At 41.1% G+C, this 20,242-nt stretch overlaps 3 protein-coding genes across 5 annotated transcripts in view; 1 reads left to right on the plus strand and 2 right to left on the minus strand.

Moving 5' to 3' along the window:
- Window positions 1–2,683, minus strand: part of gstcd (glutathione S-transferase, C-terminal domain containing) — a 67,639-nt gene extending 64,956 nt beyond the window's left edge. The window contains exons 1-2 of the mRNA XM_034087219.2: window positions 2,572–2,683; window positions 1,223–1,632 (exon numbers count right to left, since the gene is read on the minus strand). Coding sequence (XP_033943110.1) covers window positions 1,223–1,621 — 399 coding nt within the window. The 5' untranslated portion in view covers window positions 1,622–1,632; window positions 2,572–2,683. The remainder of the gene's footprint in view (window positions 1–1,222; window positions 1,633–2,571) is intronic.
- Window positions 2,684–3,083: 400 nt separating this feature from the next.
- On the plus strand, window positions 3,084–6,780 carry ints12 (integrator complex subunit 12). 2 transcript variants are annotated; one of them, XM_034092970.1, is made up of 8 exons: window positions 3,092–3,170; window positions 3,307–3,374; window positions 4,215–4,378; window positions 4,508–4,666; window positions 4,786–4,967; window positions 5,103–5,262; window positions 5,401–5,544; window positions 5,984–6,780. In XM_034092970.1, exons 3-8 carry the CDS (start codon window positions 4,223–4,225, stop codon window positions 6,536–6,538), a joined length of 1,356 nt encoding a protein of 451 aa, XP_033948861.1. In that variant the 5' UTR covers window positions 3,092–3,170; window positions 3,307–3,374; window positions 4,215–4,222; the 3' UTR covers window positions 6,539–6,780. The 2 variants fall into 2 exon arrangements, with proteins under 2 accessions (XP_033948855.1, XP_033948861.1); XM_034092964.1 differs by lacking the exon at window positions 3,307–3,374 and having other exon boundaries at window positions 3,084–3,170.
- A 103-nt stretch (window positions 6,781–6,883) lies between these two features.
- The window catches only part of arhgef38 (Rho guanine nucleotide exchange factor (GEF) 38), a 17,273-nt gene continuing 3,914 nt past the window's right edge, over window positions 6,884–20,242 (minus strand). Inside the window, exons 2-14 of one of the 2 annotated variants that reach the window (XM_034087232.1) lie at window positions 15,951–16,135; window positions 14,613–14,730; window positions 14,371–14,518; window positions 14,242–14,259; window positions 12,944–13,143; window positions 12,649–12,782; window positions 12,070–12,174; window positions 11,878–11,997; window positions 10,697–11,071; window positions 10,477–10,614; window positions 9,843–10,044; window positions 8,367–8,692; window positions 6,884–7,478 (exon numbers count right to left, since the gene is read on the minus strand). In XM_034087232.1, the coding sequence (XP_033943123.1) occupies window positions 7,296–7,478; window positions 8,367–8,692; window positions 9,843–10,044; window positions 10,477–10,614; window positions 10,697–11,071; window positions 11,878–11,997; window positions 12,070–12,174; window positions 12,649–12,782; window positions 12,944–13,143; window positions 14,242–14,259; window positions 14,371–14,518; window positions 14,613–14,730; window positions 15,951–16,135 (2,252 nt within the window). In that variant the 3' untranslated portion in view covers window positions 6,884–7,295. Of the gene's footprint in view, window positions 7,479–8,366; window positions 8,693–9,842; window positions 10,045–10,476; window positions 10,615–10,696; window positions 11,072–11,877; window positions 11,998–12,069; window positions 12,175–12,648; window positions 12,783–12,943; window positions 13,144–14,241; window positions 14,260–14,366; window positions 14,519–14,612; window positions 14,731–15,950; window positions 16,136–20,242 lie in introns of those variants that run through there. The other variant, XM_034087241.1, reaches the window with a different exon arrangement.

Consider the following 20,242-nt stretch of genomic DNA (forward strand, 5'->3'; position numbering starts at 1 on the left):
ACAAACTAAACTTAACTGTTTTTTATTGTGACATGTTATATTGAAATACACTCTAAAGCAAATATGTATTTCGGTGGTTGGTGTAAAATTGTGGACTTCTCAACAGAAGGAGTTAAAGAATTGTATATGTATTTTTCAGTTAAAGAAATTGTATACATTAAGAAAGATGGGACTATATGAAGCGGAATGTGAATACGTTTATGTACCCTGGGACTCCATTGGTAAATATGTCTGTAGTCTTTGATGTGATGTCTGTTCTTCATTTGTAGGCCTTATTATTATTATTATTATTATTATTTTGCCACCTTCTAGTAGGACTCAGGTGAGGGTGTTGCACTTTTCCTTGTACATGTGATGTTTTGGTGTTGCTGTTTTTTTCTTTTCTTTCCGTTAACTGTGAAGTGGGAAATAAGTATTTGTTTGTGTTTCTCTTATTATCCTAAGATACTGTTATGTTTGGCTGTGAATACCTTTGTCAGTGAAAAAGAAATATGAAGGACAGACCATCTATTTCTATTTTTTTTTTTAGAAAGGGGAAGGTAATAAAAGAGTTTTTGTTCTTCTTCCTGCTCCTTTTCGATCAATGGTGTGTTTATAGAGACATGTTTTGTTAACGATTATTATACTTTCAGATTTGCATACCATGAACGGAACAAATAAAAATGAAATGAAAATGATGTCCATCAAAGTAGAAAGCTGCTGACACTAACCCAGAGCCTAATGGACATGCTGAAACTGAAATAAATCCAATCGACCCAAATCATGTTCTGTGTGGTCTACTACAGCGAAACAAAGTAAATACAAATCTAATTTAAAGAAATGGAGGCGGTCTTCTGATGAAGATACTTTCTAGGGATATTTGTAACACATATAATTAAGTATCTGCTAATTAGACTATCCTATCAAAAACCTTAGCCCCTGTGTTCAATTTAAATCAATCAATGTGTGACCGATTCCATACTCTTGTCTGAGATTAGTGTATTTGTATGCATGGTCCTTGTTTAAATAAATACATAAATGAAATCTGGAGTCAGCAGTAGTGTTGTCATGATGTTGCTGTACCCCTGCAGACATTGAGTGAGTGTTGTTCAGTTTAAAAGGGTAATGTAGTTCTCAATAAAGTAGGCCAGGTTTTGCTGGAATCCCCACTATGACCATGCTAAGTGTAAACCGATGTTATGGACTTGTGTTTAGGCCATGTGTGTCCCTGCTCGCCTCTCACCTCAGCACAGGCCTTCAGACAGGTCTTCTTGAATCCCAGCAGAGCCAACACATCCTTTCTGGAAGGGTCCGCCTCCAGTGTGTTGTTGATGATGTGCCTCAGAACCACCGCCAGCCCGGCCTTGCAGAGCATCCCGGATTCATCCAGAGCAGCAGGCAGACGGCAGCCCCTCACCAACAGGGGCAAGTCCTCTCTTTGAATGTGAGACACGTCCAAACCCTCTGGCAGCCGACTCTTCAGGGACTGGGAGCTTTCAGGTTTAGTGAAGACCAGGAAGACTTTGAAATACTTGCACTCGCAGTAGGACAGGAGAAACAGGGTGATGGAGGTGTGCAAAGGAAGACATGGCTCTTCATTTTGGTAGGAAACTTCTAGATAAAGGGCTTCTGTGTGCTTCATGGTAAATAATACTGTGGGGTCAAAAAGAGGGAACAGTATGGGTTAGTGGCTTTGTATAGATGCCAGTCGATACAACAGGAATGGTTCATTAAGTGGTTCAGAAAGGTTACTACATCTCATTTCATTTAGCTGACACTTTAATCCAAAGCAACATACACTAAATTAAATTAACCATGAAGATACGAACTTAAAAGAGCAAACGTTCTGCAAGATCATCAGTTTTCAATAAGCCAAACATTTATAAGTGCTGCTGCATGGCATTAAAAAAAGCCACACTTTTCTGAATGCTGCATAGAGAAATAATTCATTTTTTTATATTGGCCAATTTGCAGTAGAAAATGTTTTTTTAAATCTGTGACAGAAGACGAGTAAACTTTCTGCCGTCCTGATATCTTATACATCCATGATATCAATGTACAACCATTTCTGAGCCAGGACACAGCAAAGACTTTTAAGTTTTACAACACTAATAGTGACCCTCCTTAGTTATAATTGTTATGCTCTGTTAAAGATGTCTGTATCTTTATCTCTTGCTGATGTTGTCCTGTGTCTTGTGTTAGACCTTTGGTTAGTGTGTAGTTGCTGGAATGAGTGGAGAGCAGGAGATGGGGGTGCACAGTTTTTACAAGCTATCTTAGTCACGTCCCTCCGGGGCATGGACTGCCTGCTACTATATACAATGATTGGATGTTAATACTTGTATTGTATGGATTACCCACAAGACAATTTATGTTTGTAAAACAGCATCAATCTAATATAACATTGTAAAGAGGTATGCATTTGTTACATTTTGACCAAATGAGTGCACATGCAGCCTGGAGGAGTTCATTATTCTTCAAAGTTAATGAAACCTCCTCTGACAATCAGTAACAATGGCAGCAAGAACATGTTAGCGGAAATACCATTGATCGATTGATACGGCCGAACAAATGTCATTAAGAGATACTTACAACAGCTTCAGCAAGGGGAATTAATTTCGGATATCAAAATAAAAGCACGTTGGTATTTTTACTTCCTGTGGTGTGCTTCTTCTTTCCTTAAACTAAAGCTAGGATAGCACCACAGCGCCATCACCTGTCTGCTATCGGAACTTACGAATTAATACTAATTAACGTATGCATACAAATCAAAATGCCATATTAAAATAGTTTAATATATGCATGGTTTATTACAACACATAGCACGTAGAGTGTAAAGTTATATCACATGTGTTAAGGAGTTTCAAGCTAGGTTCCGCGCCAGTAGATTCCGGACATATTTAGCAGTTGCGCCAGTCCCGGCTTCTTCCCGATATTTACCAATCAAGGCGCTATATTAATAAGAAAGAAGACATATGTCAGCTACATGAATTGTTCTCTTCCTACATACACTATTGCACATAGCACGTAGAGCGTAACGTTAGATAACTTTTGTTTCTGGGTAAGGTTCCGCCCCTGTTGATTCCGGACATATTAAGCGGTTGCGCCCGCCCCGGCTGTTTCTCATGTAGGAAGTGTTGCCCAACCGTTAACATTAACAATAACATATCGGGTAAAAGGAGCAGACTGAGGTAACGTAATTTAATTTAAATTATAACGTGTATTTGGTTTTATAACTGACATCTGACGGGGAGGGTAACTTTAGCTCCTGTGCTCTGCGTTTAACCAAATGTACACCATTTCAAGGTTTGTTTTTCTTTTATTCAGGACAATAAATACATGTGATGTCAACCTATCGGTCCCGGTTAGATCCGACAACACAGTGCATCACAAAGGTGTTATTTAAACATCATAGTGAACGCAACAATCCTGATCAACCCTGTTTTTCCATCTCTTCAGGGCTCACTGTGGCCTTTCCCTCTTTCTACCCTCATCTCCTCTGATTTCAGTTTAGATCTGTGAAGTAATTATGGTCATGAGTGCACATATCCCAACTACAAAAACAGTGGTTACATCACATGACACAGACTAGGTTGGGTGAGGCTACACTGAATGAGACATTTACTAACACAAAAATCATGCATTAAGTAATTCCAATTAAGAGGCTCTCTATGTAAGAAGCCTTTTGTTTACACTGTGGTGCTGTGTTGTAAAGACTGTAGCAAATGTCTCTTTAAAATCAGTTGTTCTTTGAATCAATATGTTGTTGTTTTTTGACTGTTAATAATCCTGAAGCTCTCAGCCAGGTTAAGTGTCAGTCCAAGCTAACACTGCAATACCTAAATCAATCAATCAACAACTTTATTAATCCCGCAAGGGGCAATTGGTTATGAGCAGCAGCTTATGTCATGAACACAGGCAGGAACATACAAGAAGAAAACACACAGATACACCCGGGAGCACAGATGTGGATAATTATAATAATACACTATAAATAGTTCAAAGCATCACAATAATAAATAAATAATCAAGTTAAAAGCCTTTTCAAGAATTTAAAAGTTTGAGTGCAGAAGGGATGAAGGATTTAGAAAAGAAATGGCAGCTACAGCTGTTGTTCTGTCTTTTTATATTTCAGAAATCTGTCATTTGTGTGACCTTACTTATCTTCCTCAGCAATGGTATTGATAAATAGATTGCTTAACCCTAAACAACTAATATTATTTTATATTTCACAGTTCTGACTATGGCTGGACCGGTCAGTCTGGAGCTGGATCCCATCTTCCTAAAGGGACTCGGCTACCTACACTCCAAGAGTAAAGACTCCATTGAGAAACTCAAAGCTTTACTCGATGAATCCCTTTCAAGAGGAAGTGACTCGTCTTACCGTTCATTACAAAAGGTAAGCATTTCATTTCGATTTTATCATGATATGTCCTGTTGATATTGTGCATTTCTCTTCTAATTGATTTGGTATATATTTTCTAAAACAGAATGCTAACCATTCTGTATTCTCATGTTGTGTCCCCAGGATATAGAAGTGTCCAAGGGGTCTGTGTCAAAACTGAGCTTAAGTAAACAGGACTCCAAGTCCTCCTCCAGCTCTTCCTCCTCCAGCAGCAGCAGTAGCAGTAGCAAATCCAGCTCCGAAAAGAGCAAGAAGGAGGCAGAGAAGAGACCTGCTGAGAAGGTATGGAATAAATAAAGACAAGCATGCCCACGGTATACTAATACACAAGGTGGCTACAAGGCCATGATGTTTTCATTACGTATGGCACTGATGCCTCTTTTTGTCTGACTGACAAACAGGTCAGGGTTGAATTGGCGGAAGTGGACCCTCCGAAAAAGCCTCGTTTGGAGAAACAGGAGAATCGCTCTTCTCCGATTACCGTTCAAACCAGCAAAGACCTTCTGCCAAACATAAACGACTACGATGAGACCAATGCCGATGACTTTGCCATGGAGATGGGTCTGGCGTGTGTGGTTTGCAGGTACATCTTAATTATTCGCAAATACAATAATTGCAGTGTTGTAAATTGATCTTTCAGCATGGACAGTTAAACCTCGGTAATAACATGCTGTTCAATACACATTCAAATGTTGATTTTGTGTTTTAAATACAAAAGGCAAATGACAGTGACCATGGGAAACCAGTTGGTGGAGTGCCAGGAGTGCCATAACCTGTACCACCAGGACTGTCACAAGCCCCAAGTGACCGACAAGGAAGTGAACGATCCACGCCTCGTGTGGTATTGTGCCCGCTGCACCAGGCAGATGAAGCGTATGGTAAGGAACATAAATAATATTTTGTCGTCTACCTCATTATGTGCTTTTTAATGTGACTAATCGGTGCACAATCGTATTAGTAGTTTCTGAATAGGTTTTTCTTCCGTTTGTAACGAGCTGTATTTGTTTGTCCACTAGGCATCAAAGCCTGCTCAGAAGCCGTCCCCTGCATCTGCATCCTCAGCGCCCGTTGTAAAAGACACACTGGTGAAAAAGACGGAGCTGAAAGCCAAGCCGGACACAGCCAGCTCCTTCCAGGCCTTCAAAAGAACCGAAGTGAAGGTGTGGGTTAAATAATTATCACTGATTATGGCCTTTTTTGATCCATCAACTAGTCAAGCAAGGCTCCTTTTTCACGGTGGCCCTACACGTATTTCTTGGTAACCTAGTAGTAGAAGAGATAACAAAGCTCCGTCTTTACATCAATTAAGTTGGTATTTTCCTCTTGCCTCAAAGGGGTAAATTACCTATGGTTAAGATAAAATATTTCCTTACCTTAATTTTGAGATTTCAAGTATTCCCACGGGCCCAAAGGCTTTATTGAGTACTTTCATCTTTTAATAAATCATATATTTTTTTAGTGTTTGACTTCTGTAATTTTGGTATCATCTTAAAGTCTCAATTACATAACTTTCAATATTATTATAGAAATACAACAATGAAATATAAGGCTCTGCACATTTCGGTTGCACTGTGATAATTGTGCTGTTTATAATTGCAGGCGTCCACAACATCGGCCAACCCGGCCAACAGCAGCTCCTCCACGGCAGGCAGCGGTCTCACAGGGTGGGCTGCGTTTGGCGCCAAAACGGGCCCATCTCTTCCTGCCAGCTCCAAACTGGGGTCCTCTGGTCCAAGTGGGAGCCACAAGACCCTGACCACTCCCTCCAGCCAGAAAGCTGTCGGGCTGTCTGGGCTAGCAGGAGCCAAATCGGGGCTTGGGAGTGCAAAAACACCCGGGAGCGGCAATGGAAACGGCTCTAGTGCGGCGCCTCTTAAACCTCCGCCCCCCCTGACTCTGGGTAAGCAGCCGCTGAATCGCTCATCCAGCGGTGAGGGCCCAGCCAAAGGGTCTCCTGCGTCGGGGTCCAGCTCCCCCGGCAGCAGCGGAGCAGGGAACGGGGGAAATAACGGAGGAGGTAACGGGAACAATGGGAACGGGTCGAAGGCTGCTCCAGGGGAGAAAGCACCGACGTCCCAAGAGTCCCAGCTTAACGCCATGAAACGGTTACAACAGGTGAAGAAGAAAGCAGCGCAGAAGAAGCTGAAGAAATGAGTTGAGGGAACTGAAGGTGGGAGGGAGTAGAAAATAAACGTTTAAACAATGTGGATAAGTGCCGGATCTTTCCGTTTGTTTCAAAATATCATTTGTACTTGAGTTACACCATCCAGTCAAATACTTGAACTTACTTTGTGTTAATGCTACTGGATTGTACTTATTTGTCATAACTAGTTTAACCGTTTAAAAGTGTCACTTTTTATCACAAACGTCAATAAATCTCTTCTTATAAACTGACAGCAGCTATGACTCGTTGTGTTCTTGAATCATTATGTTCTGCGGGACAAGTGGAGAACAGATCATATTTATTACAGACAATTGTTCAAATATAAACCATGACGATAGATTTCTTCATTTTACATTCACATTAAATATATATATATATACTTCATTTCACATATAACATTTACTTCATCTGTAAATCAATTCACATTTAAGATTAACTTCATGTATAAATCACTTCATGTTGATATAAACTCTACAACACTGAAGTAGAAAAAGTGCTCGGCACAGTGCCTTGTGTTTTCCTACCATTATTTATATTCATCACAGATTATAGGTCAAGTCCTATTGCTGAGCTCATACGAGCTTCTCGAGGCTGAACATCAACACTGTTGGTATGAGACATAGATAATGTGACTCTTACAAAGCAGTAATGCGACATGTTTTTCAGCTATTTCATTATTTCTTTAAACTGTAAACATGTTTGTTTTAATTGCCACAGGTTGGTTTTCTTCATGGATTCTCTTCCTTCTTATGCATAGGACATCCTGCCAAGGTAGTTAGCAGGGACGTATCCTTTCTGTCCGTTAGCCTCAGCTAACCACCAGTCCTTATTGCCTCCCAGGTCCGAGAACTTCAGGATGCGGACGTGCTGGTACTCCTGCAGGGTCAGCTCCTGGTCACAGCGCGCCTGAAACGCATACACAGCATAGAACTGTGGCAAAACACATGCATTAGGTCAAGTCTGGGGAAAAAACGTTTACTGTTTGAAAAATGTGACGGCAATAGTTGTTTTTTCTATACACAAATTAAACTGTAGTAAATCTTTATTTGGAATGATGAAATACATGAAGTGTATCCACCTTTAAATCCAGAAGGTGGCACTGTTTATCAGCTTTTCCACATGGGTATTTTATTACCACCAGTCCTAATGTGTATTGGTTACAAGCTAGTCTCCTGACCTTTGTCAACATTTTACATTTCAAAACCAATAACTGTCATGTTATGAAGATTGGAGTCATATTAGATGATGAAGACTTGACCACAAAGGTTTTAAAGCCTTAGCTTTGAAGCCAGGGTGACGGTGCTGTCATCATTTAATGCTTTGTACCCAATTAAAATCAATGTGAGCTGGACAGCCGCTGTAAAGCTATCAAGTGGGCCGACAGTGAGCCCCTGCTCCTCCAGCCTGTAACTGCTCACCTCAGTTTAATGGCCATTAGAAAGAATAACCCTTATTTTGTACAGGTGGAGTCTCATATAAGGAGACACTTAGAGGCAGTTAAAGTTACTTGGCTTGCTGAGCTGTTATTTGTATTATTATAATGAGGTTAATGGTGTGTGGGGGTTAAAGTATTTTTAGTTTTGTCCCTTATTTTCCTTCATACTTTTAGTTTATTTCAAAGATTGTTGCACATTTATGCACATGGGCTTGAGGTATGTGGTTTTTATGCAACTGTTGATGAATTGAGATACCTGAACTTATCTATCCTCAATATGAGAAGCCACAATTAGCAGGAACAAGACTGTTTATTTCAATTGCTTTAGTTCTAAGCACTGCAATAACTGAAAATGAAAAACACACTCATGCTACCCCACACACCTGCTGAGCCTCTGCGTCCGAGCTGTCCTCCAGGTCCTCGGGACTCTCTGACTCCCCCTGTAACCCGGAGAGGGTGGAGCCGCTGTCGGTGGTGTTCAGGTTGAAGCTGCGCAGGCTGCCGCTGTCGGTGGTGTTCAGGTTGAAGCTGCGCAGGCTGCTGCTGCTGCCGCCCGACACGAAGAGGCTGATGTCGTCAAAGTCCTCGTCCACCATGGCCGCCGGCTGCTGCTGCTGCTGCTGCTCTCTGGCCATCTTGCTTTTCCTCTGGGAATCCCTCAGAGGGTTGTACTGCTTCAGGAAGGTGGAGTACACGTAGCCCTGTGAACCTATCAGTGACACAAAGAGACAGTTCATTTCAAAGGGTTGGTTCAGATAATTGTTCATATTTTGAGATATGCATATCCTCCTTGAGACACATAATACACTGAAAGATCATCACCGCATCTCTTTTCAGAACGTTCTCCTGGGTAAAGTTTATGTGCTTAATGTATTGTTGAAACTGAATCCCGACAGCTAACAACAAATCTTGCCCCCAGTCATTTTGTAATTTGGGTAAAACCAGCCTTTGAATGACTAACAGTAAGGCAATTACAGAACAAATGTACCCGATAAGACATTTTACGTTGGTATTTAAAAAAGCTGCTTGAGAAAAAATAATTTGAATCATCTCAGGAGGATAAATGTGTGTTTAATGTACGGGTCTTACATTAAGACTGTAAGCATAATCTCCACAACGTTGAGTCCATGCGAGTGAACTGAATAATGTGTAAATGTAAGAATATTCATAGTGTTGATATCGGAACAGAAGGCTGAACAATAACAGCTCCCTGGGAATGCTAGTAATCCCAGAGGACAAGACAAGTGTGTGAAGAATGTAGTTTGGCTGAAAGAACATGCACACACTCTTTTATTCCAGAGCCTATCAAAAATAACTTGTTATTGCCGAGTACAGAGGCGCGCAGGCGTCATCTCTCCGTCCTTGTTTCCGAATTCCCATCGGGAGAGGCTGTGTACTCTAGGTAACACTGCTTCCAACGTGCAGTGGTTTGTTCCAAACAAGACATCGGGATCTCAGGTGCCTCTCGTAAAGAGAAGATGGAGACAAGCTATGGAGAAGGGCCTGTTGTGAGGCAACCATCTCCAGAGGCAGGCGGAGAGGCAACACTGACACCCCGGGGCCCCTGGGACTGATTCTTGTGTGCTGACTAGTCACTTTCCGAAAGTAAAGTTTGGTGTGTGTACACAGCCATAGATGCAGGTGTATTCACAGAGGAATACGTATTAAAAAAGACCTACCATACTTCAATTACAGTGTGTGTCTTACTAACTTAATGTGTTAAGAGCTACTGCTGCCCACGGGTCTTTGTCCTCTTGCACACACACACACACACACACACACACACACACACACACACACACACACACACACACACACACACACACACACACACACACAGTACACCTACAGATACTTGCCTCCAGTGTGAACCAGCCAGCGGCTGCTGCTGCCCAGAGGGTCCGTGTCCTCCAGCAGGGCCACCAGCTCCCCCTCCAGCAGGCTGAGGTCCTGCTCCTGGCAGCCATTACACTTCCTCTTCAGCAGGTACAGATGGCTCGTTGGATATTCTGCCAGCAGCCAGCCTCGCTGTTCCTCGGTTTGATGCTGCACCTCCGGCACCTGGATACAAAGAGTGTAATTATTTGAAGTTGGCCCGGTGTGTGGGCACATGTAGGAATGTTGTTGGTTATCTGTGTGTGAGCCGAGGTAATAGGCACCCGGGGGTAGGAGTTTCAAATACAGCCACTTTCATGTCCGAGCACAAGCACATTCTCATATGTGTGTATATATATGTGTGTGTGCACCTACACATGTGGACATTTAAGTGTTAGGGGATTGATGATGACTTTGGATTGCCAAGTTCCCCAGTTAATCACAGCCTGGAGCTCTTTCCTTTTTTGTGTATACTTATAGCTGCTCATTCTTGGCTTGTAATTGGTCAAAAAGAGAATTATATTCGAAGTTTTAACATGCAATCAATGATACGTTTACAGATCAGTGTACTAACCACGGATCTTAAAAATACAGAGTTTATTATTTTAACTTTCTCACCGTTATTTTCTTGTCTCGTTGCCTCTCAAAGCTGACTTTTCGCTCCATCAACTTCTGAGCGTTATCATTGACAAAAGTCAGATTGTTCAGCTCATCCATGATGCTGTTCTGAACCTCAGTAATGTTTGACAATGGCGCCTTCAAACGACAAACACATGTTAGCTTCAATATAAAACAGACTTGATAATACCTGAATGTGGTTTACACGTGGGACCCTCACCGGTAGCTGCTGTATGGACGGGGCACGAAGTAGTATTTGATCCATCAGCCCTCTGAGCAGGGTCACGATGTGCAGCACACAGTTGGTCAGGATGTGATAGGCTGCCTTGTTGAACCTCTCCAACTCCTCCACTAGCAGAGCATTGATGGCTTCATAGTCCCTTTTGGCGGGACCGGGCGGGTCTTCTGACGCCAGCGAAGTAGAGGAAGAAGTAGGGGACGACGAGGATGAGGATGAAAAGGAGGACGAGCGCTCCAGGCGGCTGCAGTAATCCAGTAATTTGTCATAGCGCTTCTGGATGAGCTTCTGTGGGGCTGTGAACATGCCCTGCAGGGAGGAGAGGGGGGCGAGGACCGAGCGCTCCATACTGTCTTTCTGCAGGAAGACGTCGAAAAGGCAGCAGAAGATGAAGAAAGACACCAAGTACAAGTTCTTTCATTACATATTATGCATTCTGTACATGTTAAAATGTACTTTCAGTGTACTTCTGTGTCTTTTATATGATGTTTGTAATAAATGTATTGTTTTTAGAATGCGGCATCACCTCTAATTGCCAAGTAGTAGTTAACCTGGAATACATAACACTGCAGCTGCTAGATTTGCATACACGCAAACACGTTGATGTTATTCAGCTTACTGTGAGACTTAAGCATACTTCATCTATCATAGTGTGCAGTTTCTTTGGTGAACATGTTCTGTCCCCGTCCAGCATCTATCACATTTCATTACAGCTGACACAATGGACCCATTTTCATACGAGATACGTCTGTCGTTTTTCTTCTTGGAGTACACATGTCTTTGTGTATACACTTATTTTGGAGATCTTATTATGTACTTTGGTTTGAGGCAGCGTGAAAGCAAACAGCTGCCACAAATAATTGTGTTCAAAAGTATAGTTATTTCAGAACTGGTGACAATGCAATACACAGATAAAAGAGTGTAGGGGAGAGGAGGTAGCAAATGTATAAAGGGACCGAGTAGGAAGGTTAGAGGCAGAGCAGAAGAGGATGAATAAAATGGACAGTTGGAAGGTGAATGAGAGGTCATGAAGGAAACAGGACAGCAAAGCATGGACAGACAAGACCATGATTTTGAGAGATGAAAGAGATGAGCTGTATTTGAAGGCTAACTATACCCTGAATGAGACCAATGACACTGTTGTGAAGAACAGCCAAACTTACAAAGTGCTTATAAGGGTCATTTCCATTATGGTGCAATGAGCCGTTTATGTCATTTTTGTTTGGATCCTTAATCATGTCCTCCATGTCCTGGACTTTCTGAACAGCAACAGATACCATCTCCTGCAGAACACACATCAGACACTTTAAAAGAGCACACTCTTTGTGGTCAGGCATGCTAATATCTGCACTTACCTGAATGTGCAGCAGGTAAAATTGGACATTCTTGGCCAGCTGCCTCACAGCCTTCTCCAGACTCCTGAACAGCTTCTCCTCTCGGTCAAATACTTCATCTCTCACCTATACGGCCAGTAGAGTAAATGGGCTTGACTAAAAAGTTGATAAATACCAAATATGCCTTTGCATTATGCTACATCTTGAGTTTCTACTTGCGATATGCCTGGCTGCTAAATCCTAAGAACTGTTACAGGATTTGTATTTTGGAAAGTAATTTTCTTTTACTTTAATTTTTTATATTTTTTATTATATCATAACTTAGTACTTTTTTCTTGACATAGGTAACATTAAGCTGTGTGTGGCTCTTTCCTGCTGTAACGATGCAAATGTCCCCTCTGTGGGACTAATAAAGGTATTCTGATTCTGATCTGATTAGACTTAGAACTTCATAAAAGCAGCAATGTGTGTATAAATAATTTACCTTTAGGACACAAAATATATTCTTGCAAAGTGTTAAGTTACGTAACAAGCCTCGTGACTTTTATTACATGTACTAAATGTGGTGCAGTGAGTGAGGAGGGAACGACAGTATTTTACCTGTGGCTCTACTCCAGTGAGGATCTTGAGATAGCCTGCAAACCTGTCGCTTTTCTTCCGGATCGAGTGGATGTTGAACTTGTTCAGTTTCCCCCTCAGTGTGCCTTCATCATCCGACCTCTTATACTTCATAACTGAGAATGAACAGAAATAGTTTCAAACAACCAACATTGCATGTGTACGGCCAGCCCTACATCTGAAAAGCTTTGTCATAGACCTGATTTGAGCTCACATGAAGCAAAATCACACATTATATAAATACACGTCAATGATCAGAACCCTAATGACATTTCACCGATATCTTTGCGCCTCTTGAACTCATTTATGTTCACGTTGATGATCTTAGCAGCGGTGTAGGCTTCCTGCAATGGCTGATGGTCCGGGTGGTCCTGAGGCGTGGCGTGCCACAGCTCCCCGAGCAGCAGAGGGTACTTCATGATCCTCTGCACCGGCTTGATGAGCAGTGAACCCATGTTCAGCAGGTTGGGTTTCCCTCTTCAAAAAGATTACGGTATAAAGTAAACATTTCTTTTTCCATGACTTAAAGTGTATTGGCTTTATTTATTTCTAGAGATTCAGAAAATAAAACAATAGGCTGAATCACAACAAAAACAACTGTCAAGTCAACAAATTATTCAGTCAACATATCACAACATATTTATTAGTTACAATAGATAACATTTGCTTTAATTATTAATGTGAAGTAAACGTTAATTGCACAAGGTTACAGCTGTCGAATAATGACATCATCGGCATTAAAATCGGTTCCCTATAAATCTTATTTTTACAATGCAACTCTGTCGGCTTTACCTTTCACTAAAACATGATATACACTGCATGACTGCCTACCAGAGGGCATTTTGAACCATGATAACATAGCTACAGTCGCTATCCCAAGGTAGCAGAAGAACAACCAAAGTATTGTTCACTGTGGAAACTACCAAAAGGGCAAAAGAGCCCTGTGGACGATTAGGCCAAGAGGGAGTGGAATAAAACAGTAGAAAGGCAGCTAGCTGTAGCTGTGATGCTAACCACACAAAATAAAATATCTTATCTATATCTGTGTTTGCCGTTTGTTTAGAAACAAATACAGTGTGTCCTCCTAACCCAGTGCTTCTCAAAGTGAGGTCCGCGGACCACTGGTGGTCCGTGAGCGCCCCCTAGTGGTCCGTGAGTATATTGGTAACATTTCCCATTTGAAATAAATACATTTTTTTAAGTTTTTCGCACTCTCGCGGGAATATCTCCGCAATGGAACGAGCTTAAGTTTCACTTTCGATTGCATGATATAGCCCAGATAAGCACCTTCATCACACATGTTGCCACTTGTTTGTACAATTTTCAGGCGATTTGTAAAACACGATGTGGTTTTGGATATTTGTGGAGTTAGGTGGTCCGCGAGTGTTTTTTTATTGGTTAAGTGGTCCTTGGTATGAAAAAGTTTGAGAAACACTGTCCTAACCCAAACCCTTGGACATGACAGGTACCACTTGGACATGACAGGTAATACAAAGTTGAAAAGCTGTCTGTTTCTCATGACAGCTTATGTCACTTGTTATATTTTAAGTGACAACATTATAAAGAAGTACTTACTCTAGGTCGTAGATTTTCCTGCAATTACAATGCAAAAAAAACCAGTCACCAACATGATTATACTAATAATATTTAAAATATGAGAAAAGTAATACATATTTTGGAAAGTATATACAAGTAGTGACTTACTTCAGAGCTAATACACATGCGGTGAAATGTTTCTTAATGTCTTCATTTTCTTCATAGGATTTGAGGGACATGTTAGCATCATCATGATGGTAACAGTAAATCTTATATACATCTTCTAACGCTGCCTTTGCCTGGATGAATATTTCCCCTACAATTAAAAGTGGGATATGAGATTGTTTGTTAATATCAACCAGAGCAGTGAAAGTCAACAAACAATAAAATCATGTTAGAAATGGCCTTACCTATGACGACCGCCTCGGGATCAGGGTCAGCGATGGCCTTATGCAGTCTGTGAAGAAGAGCTGCAGATACTTCACACACCGTCTCTGTGTTGGTGAACAGCCGGTCTACATCCACAACCTGACAGAGGAGAAGGAAATAAAAAGTGCAAATTAAACTAAATTAGAATGATCTATAAGTAGCCTACAATACAATACAAAGGGGATTTTTGGCATGACCACATTTTAAACATAGTGTTGCCAAAGCATTCTGCACAAGGCGTTATAACAGAACAAAACAGAAATCAACACTAAATGTCAACAATACATGTGGCACAACAGCATAATGCAAAATATGCCAACAACGTGCAAATAAAAACAAATATATATAAGTACACTTTCTGTGCATATGAGGAGACCTGAATCACTGTCAGTTGCCATTTATCAATAACATAATTATCCTGTTGGCCACCCTTTTTCTTTGAATATTTCATCAATGTTAATTATACCATCATATATTTCAGAGTTTTAATTGATTTTCATGATCTTAGTGTCTGAATCAGTAATTGTTATGATTTGTGTTAATGCACTAGGTCAGAAACCAGAGGAGACTGTGAAGTCCACCGCAGACGGACCACTTTAGGACAAAATGTCCTCTCCATTAAAAGCAGCTCTTTGTGGAATAGCCTCCCAACTGAGATATGGGATTGTCCCACTCTCAATAGTTTTAAAGGTCAACTTAAAGAATGGTTGAGAAACAACCAGACGTGCAATCACCGCTAAATGCACGTTAACACAGAGGTATCTCCTCTTGCACTTTATGTAGCACTTGTACCTTATCTTGCACTTTATATATCATAGCTGCTACATTGTACTGCCATGTGGTAAATGCTTGTATGTGCTGTTCATGCTCTTCCCGCTAGTCATGTATTTATTTTTGCTATGTACATAAATGTCATGTTCTTTTATGTTGTATGTGAGGGGACCGCGGAAGGAAATTAGCTTAAAGCTAAAATCCGGCTCATTTACGCTTGTAAGCATTGTTTTGTTTTAAAGTGTTCATCGATGTGCACTGTCCCGGTTCAAATAAACGATTAAATGAAATGAAATGCTAAAAATAAGGTCAGAGCCAGTGTCATATTGTGAAGTTGGTCAAAAAGAACCAAAAAGGAAGATAAACATTAACTTTTTCCCCTCAGGCAGCTAGTTGAGTATTAACATTGGATCTTACAGATTACATTTTTTAAAGAAATCATTGTTTAAAATGATCTTCTCTTTGCTTTTGTGTGGAGGTTAGTGGAGCTAATACCACATTAGGCCAGTGTATTCATTGGCGTATACTCAAATCTACCGATCATCTACCTGCATGTTGCGTAGAGGCTGGACCACCTCTCTGATGCACAGCTCCAGGTCTGTGAGGTAGTCCTTCTCAGTCTGCACCAGCTCCTGAATGACCTTCGCCCTGCGGCTCATCTTCCTCAAACGCACCTCCTCCGGGTCCAGAGCTGGAGAGGGGGGCGTCGACAGGTCGTGGGGTGTCATTTTCTCTGAGAAAAGAGGACATTATATGATAAGTATAACATAAACAAGTGTTCTTACGTGGCAGTAGAGGCCAGCAACATGAAGAAATCACTTCCTAAAACTCACCTTTTTATTAGGCAAGGCAAGGCAAGGCAAGTTTATTTATATAGCACTTTTCGACGCAGGGTAATTCAAAGTGCTTTACAAAAAAGAAATGAAAGACATTAAGCATTAAAAAAGAAAAGCTAATAAAATAAACATTAAGGAAAAATACATGGATAAAAGTTACAGTGCAGTCTAAAATATGAATAGTTCAATTAAACATTACAAGAAAAAGTACATGGATAAAAGTTACAGTGCTAATAAAATAAACATTAAGGAAAAATACATGGATAAAAGTTACAGTGCAGTCTAAAATATGATTTAATTGAGACAGACTTTCTTCACCATATTTTGCTCGCATGACATCCACAATCGGACCCTCAGGAGGCTGTACACACCCCCTCCCCTAAAGCTTTTAACTAATGATGACACCACTCTGTTTTACTCGACATCCATGTTTTACTTTCTTTTTTTGTATTACTGCTGCTATTGTTGAAACGCTGTATATATTAAGGGGTTTGGGGAATTTTGACCGCATGCCTGAACGGCCTGTTCTTAATCCATGTTAAGCACTTTGTGACTTTGTTTGAAAAGTGCTGTATAAATAAAGTTATTATTATTATTAATAAAATGGGATGACTGAAACATTTGGAAATAGACATTTTTGTTATCGATGTGTCATAGAGGTCATTCAAAGGCATCCAAAAACGAATTATCTTTTTAAGAGCACCAACATTTTGCTGTAAACCTGCAATTTCCCACAAAATGTATATGTGTTTGCCAACATCTCAAGCCATCTGTGTGCATTTTCAAAAAATGGCTGGTAAACATCCCGCCCCTGTGGGCTGTGTGCATGCTTGGGAAAAACGGTACATCTCTTCTAACGCATCCGCTTGACGCCTGAGCAGCCATCAGTATTTCACGGTGATATAATTATTTTGACTCCAGCGCCAAAAGGCCTCACTTAACATGCCAGTCAGGCTCACTTCTCTTTTTTTATTGCTCCGCTGTCTAATCAGTCTGTGGCTGCTCTGTGCTTTGCATGGCAGGCAGGAGCGTCTGTCTGCTCAGGGAAGAGGGATGCTTCCTTACTGCCTAATCAACGACACACACCACTTCCTTCTCCGGGGGGGAGAGAGTTTGTGTGTGTGTGTGTGTGTGTGTGTGTGTGTGTGTGTGTGTGTGTGTGTGTGTGTGTGTGTGTGTGTGTGTGTGTGTGTGTGTGTGTGTGTGTGTGTGTGTGTGTGTGTGTGTGTGTGCGCACGTGCGTGTGTGTGTGTGGCTTGTGTCAGGTTACAGAAATAATCGTGCCGCTGATGTAATGCTCCGTCGTGCTCAGGCATTCGATCTGCTCAGACTGGGAGTGGCACGGGATGATGAACACACACCTACATATGTGAGGACACACACACAAACACACACTGTTTGACACGTACGTCATGCATTCACGTTCACACAACTGAACTAGACTCACTTCAGCTTACATACGGTAAACATGCACGCAATTCTACTGTAAATAGTTACATTTGGTTTACAAAATGTGACCATGACCTTATTACAGCGTCCATTTGCAAAAGAATACCATACATCATGTAGGTTGGAAATCAATTCTTGAGCAAATGTCATTAATTATTGAATTAACATTTTAGTCCTATTACAATTTTTGGGGAGATTAGCTCATTTGTTTATTTTTTTGTGGAAATAGTGTGTTATAATAGGAGGATGCTGTCCAAGGTACGGATCATCTGTGATAATTACATTACATTGCATTTAGCTGACGCTTTTATCCAAAGCGACTTACAATAAGTACATTCGACCAGGAAGACACAACCTTGAAGAAAACAGAATCATATAAGTACATCAGGTTTCATAGAGCCACACCTTTCAAGTGCCACTCAACTGGCTATAGATAAGCCAGCCCTTTATTAGTATATAAGTGCTCTGTTAGCAGTTCTTAGTTAGTAATTCTATCGCTCGAAGTGGAGTCGAAAGAGATGAGTTTTCAGTCTGCGCCGGAAGGTGTGTACGTTTTCTGCTGTCCTGATGTCAGTGGGGAGCTCATTCCACCATTTAGGAGCCAGGATAGCAAACCCACGTGTTTCTGCTGATGGGAACTTGGGTCCCCTTTGCAGCGATGGTGCAGCGAGCCGTTTGGCTGATGCAGAGCGTAGTGCACGTGCTGGGGTGTACGGTTTAACCATGTCCTGGATGTAGGGAGGGCCAGATCCATTCGCAGCATGGTACGCAAGTACCAGTGTCTTGAAGTGAATTCTAGCAGTTACCGGAAGCCAGTGGAGGGAGCGGAGGAGCGGAGTGGTGTGGGAGAATTTAGGAAGGTTGAAGACCAGACGAGCCGCTGCATTCTGGATGAGCTGCAGAGGTCGGATGGCACATGCAGGTAGACCAGCCAGGAGGGAATTGCAGTAGTCTAGGCGTGAGGTGACGAGAGCCTGGACCAGAACTTGCGTCGCTTTCTGGGTCAGCTGGGACGCATCCTCCTGATGCTGTAAAGCGTGTATCTGCAGCAGCGGGTTGTAGCAGCGATGTTAATAATGTCTCCCACCCAAAGTACCAGAACATTGGTCTGAGTCAATGTGCTGAATTCTGATGTTTATATAATATTTTATTATTTGTATTTTATCTCTACGGGACATATTTCTTTAATTTGTTACGTTTATACATCTTACTTTAAATGTAATTCCATATTTTCCATATTTGTACTTCTTATGTTTAGATTTCTTTATTTTATTGTATATTATTCATTCTAAAATGGAACAACTGTCACAACAAATACATTTCCCCCTGGGATTATTAAAGTATTTCTGATTCTGGTTCTGATTGTTTGTTCAATTGTAAGTGTGTGGACTCCAGGCATAAGTCCCAACGCTTAGTGCTAATGGACATCGTATTAAAGCGAGAAAAGGGCTCACTATCTGTGTAACAATCAGACCAGTCATACCTTATGTCATCATCCCATAATTATATGTGCTCTCATGAATGTCATTCGGGGATCAGATAACATTTTGTGTGCATGATAACCCAGTGAGCGACTTGCATGTCCAATAAAAAGGAGCAGGGCAGGCGTTGGAACATATTATTTTCCCGGTGTATATTTCCATATCATTTCATATTTACAGAAATGTTTTTTGTTTTAGGAAAGTAAAATGCAAATGCTGAGAATGACACAACATCGTCTCAATGGGGGGGAAGTAGAGTAACCGGTGGCTGAAGCTGAGTATAATGGCGTGTGTGTCTTTGGCCAGTGGGGCAGAACTTTCTGATGAATGCGAACACTGTACAGATTGTGTTCACACGTGATTGACTCGACCTGATCACATTCTGCCTGCAACACACCTTACATTGTTCCTTTCCCGTGATACACAGGAATAAAACAGCTGCAGAGGTGAATCATAACCTCTGGAAGTCTCAATGAAAAACATTACAAACATCTAGAAGGTAATATGCATTTTAATAAAGTGTTTTCTTTCCACCACTTGACCACTTGTTAATACCTTGTTTGAGCCTTTTGGACAGTGTATCAGTTCAAGCTTTTAACATCCGGCCCACTTTTAATCGCCTCTAATGAATGTTGAAAAAAATAAAACAGCTGAAAATAGAAAAAGGCTTTATTCTGAATGCTGCTTTATAATTATAACATATAGCTCTGGAAAAAATTAAGAGACGACCGCAGCATTATCAACTTCTCTGGTTTTACTATTTAAATGTATGTGTTTACGTACAATTACAATTTATGTATTTTACTCTATAAACTACTGACAACATTTCTCTGTGTTGGAATTCAACATACGCTTGAATGGAATGGCTGCCATACATGTAGAGATTGAGATTTAAGAACAATTTGAAGTTGTCTCTTTTCCCGGAGCTGTAGACAAACATGTTTGGCAGTGTATACACCACACACACACACACACACACACACACACACACACACACACACACACACACACACACACCATGTATACATCACTTCAGGGGACATTACATTGACTTACATGCATTTCCTGGAGACT

This window comes from Pseudochaenichthys georgianus, chromosome 1 (genome assembly GCF_902827115.2).
Source record: "Pseudochaenichthys georgianus chromosome 1, fPseGeo1.2, whole genome shotgun sequence".
Lineage (NCBI taxonomy): Eukaryota > Metazoa > Chordata > Actinopteri > Perciformes > Channichthyidae > Pseudochaenichthys > Pseudochaenichthys georgianus.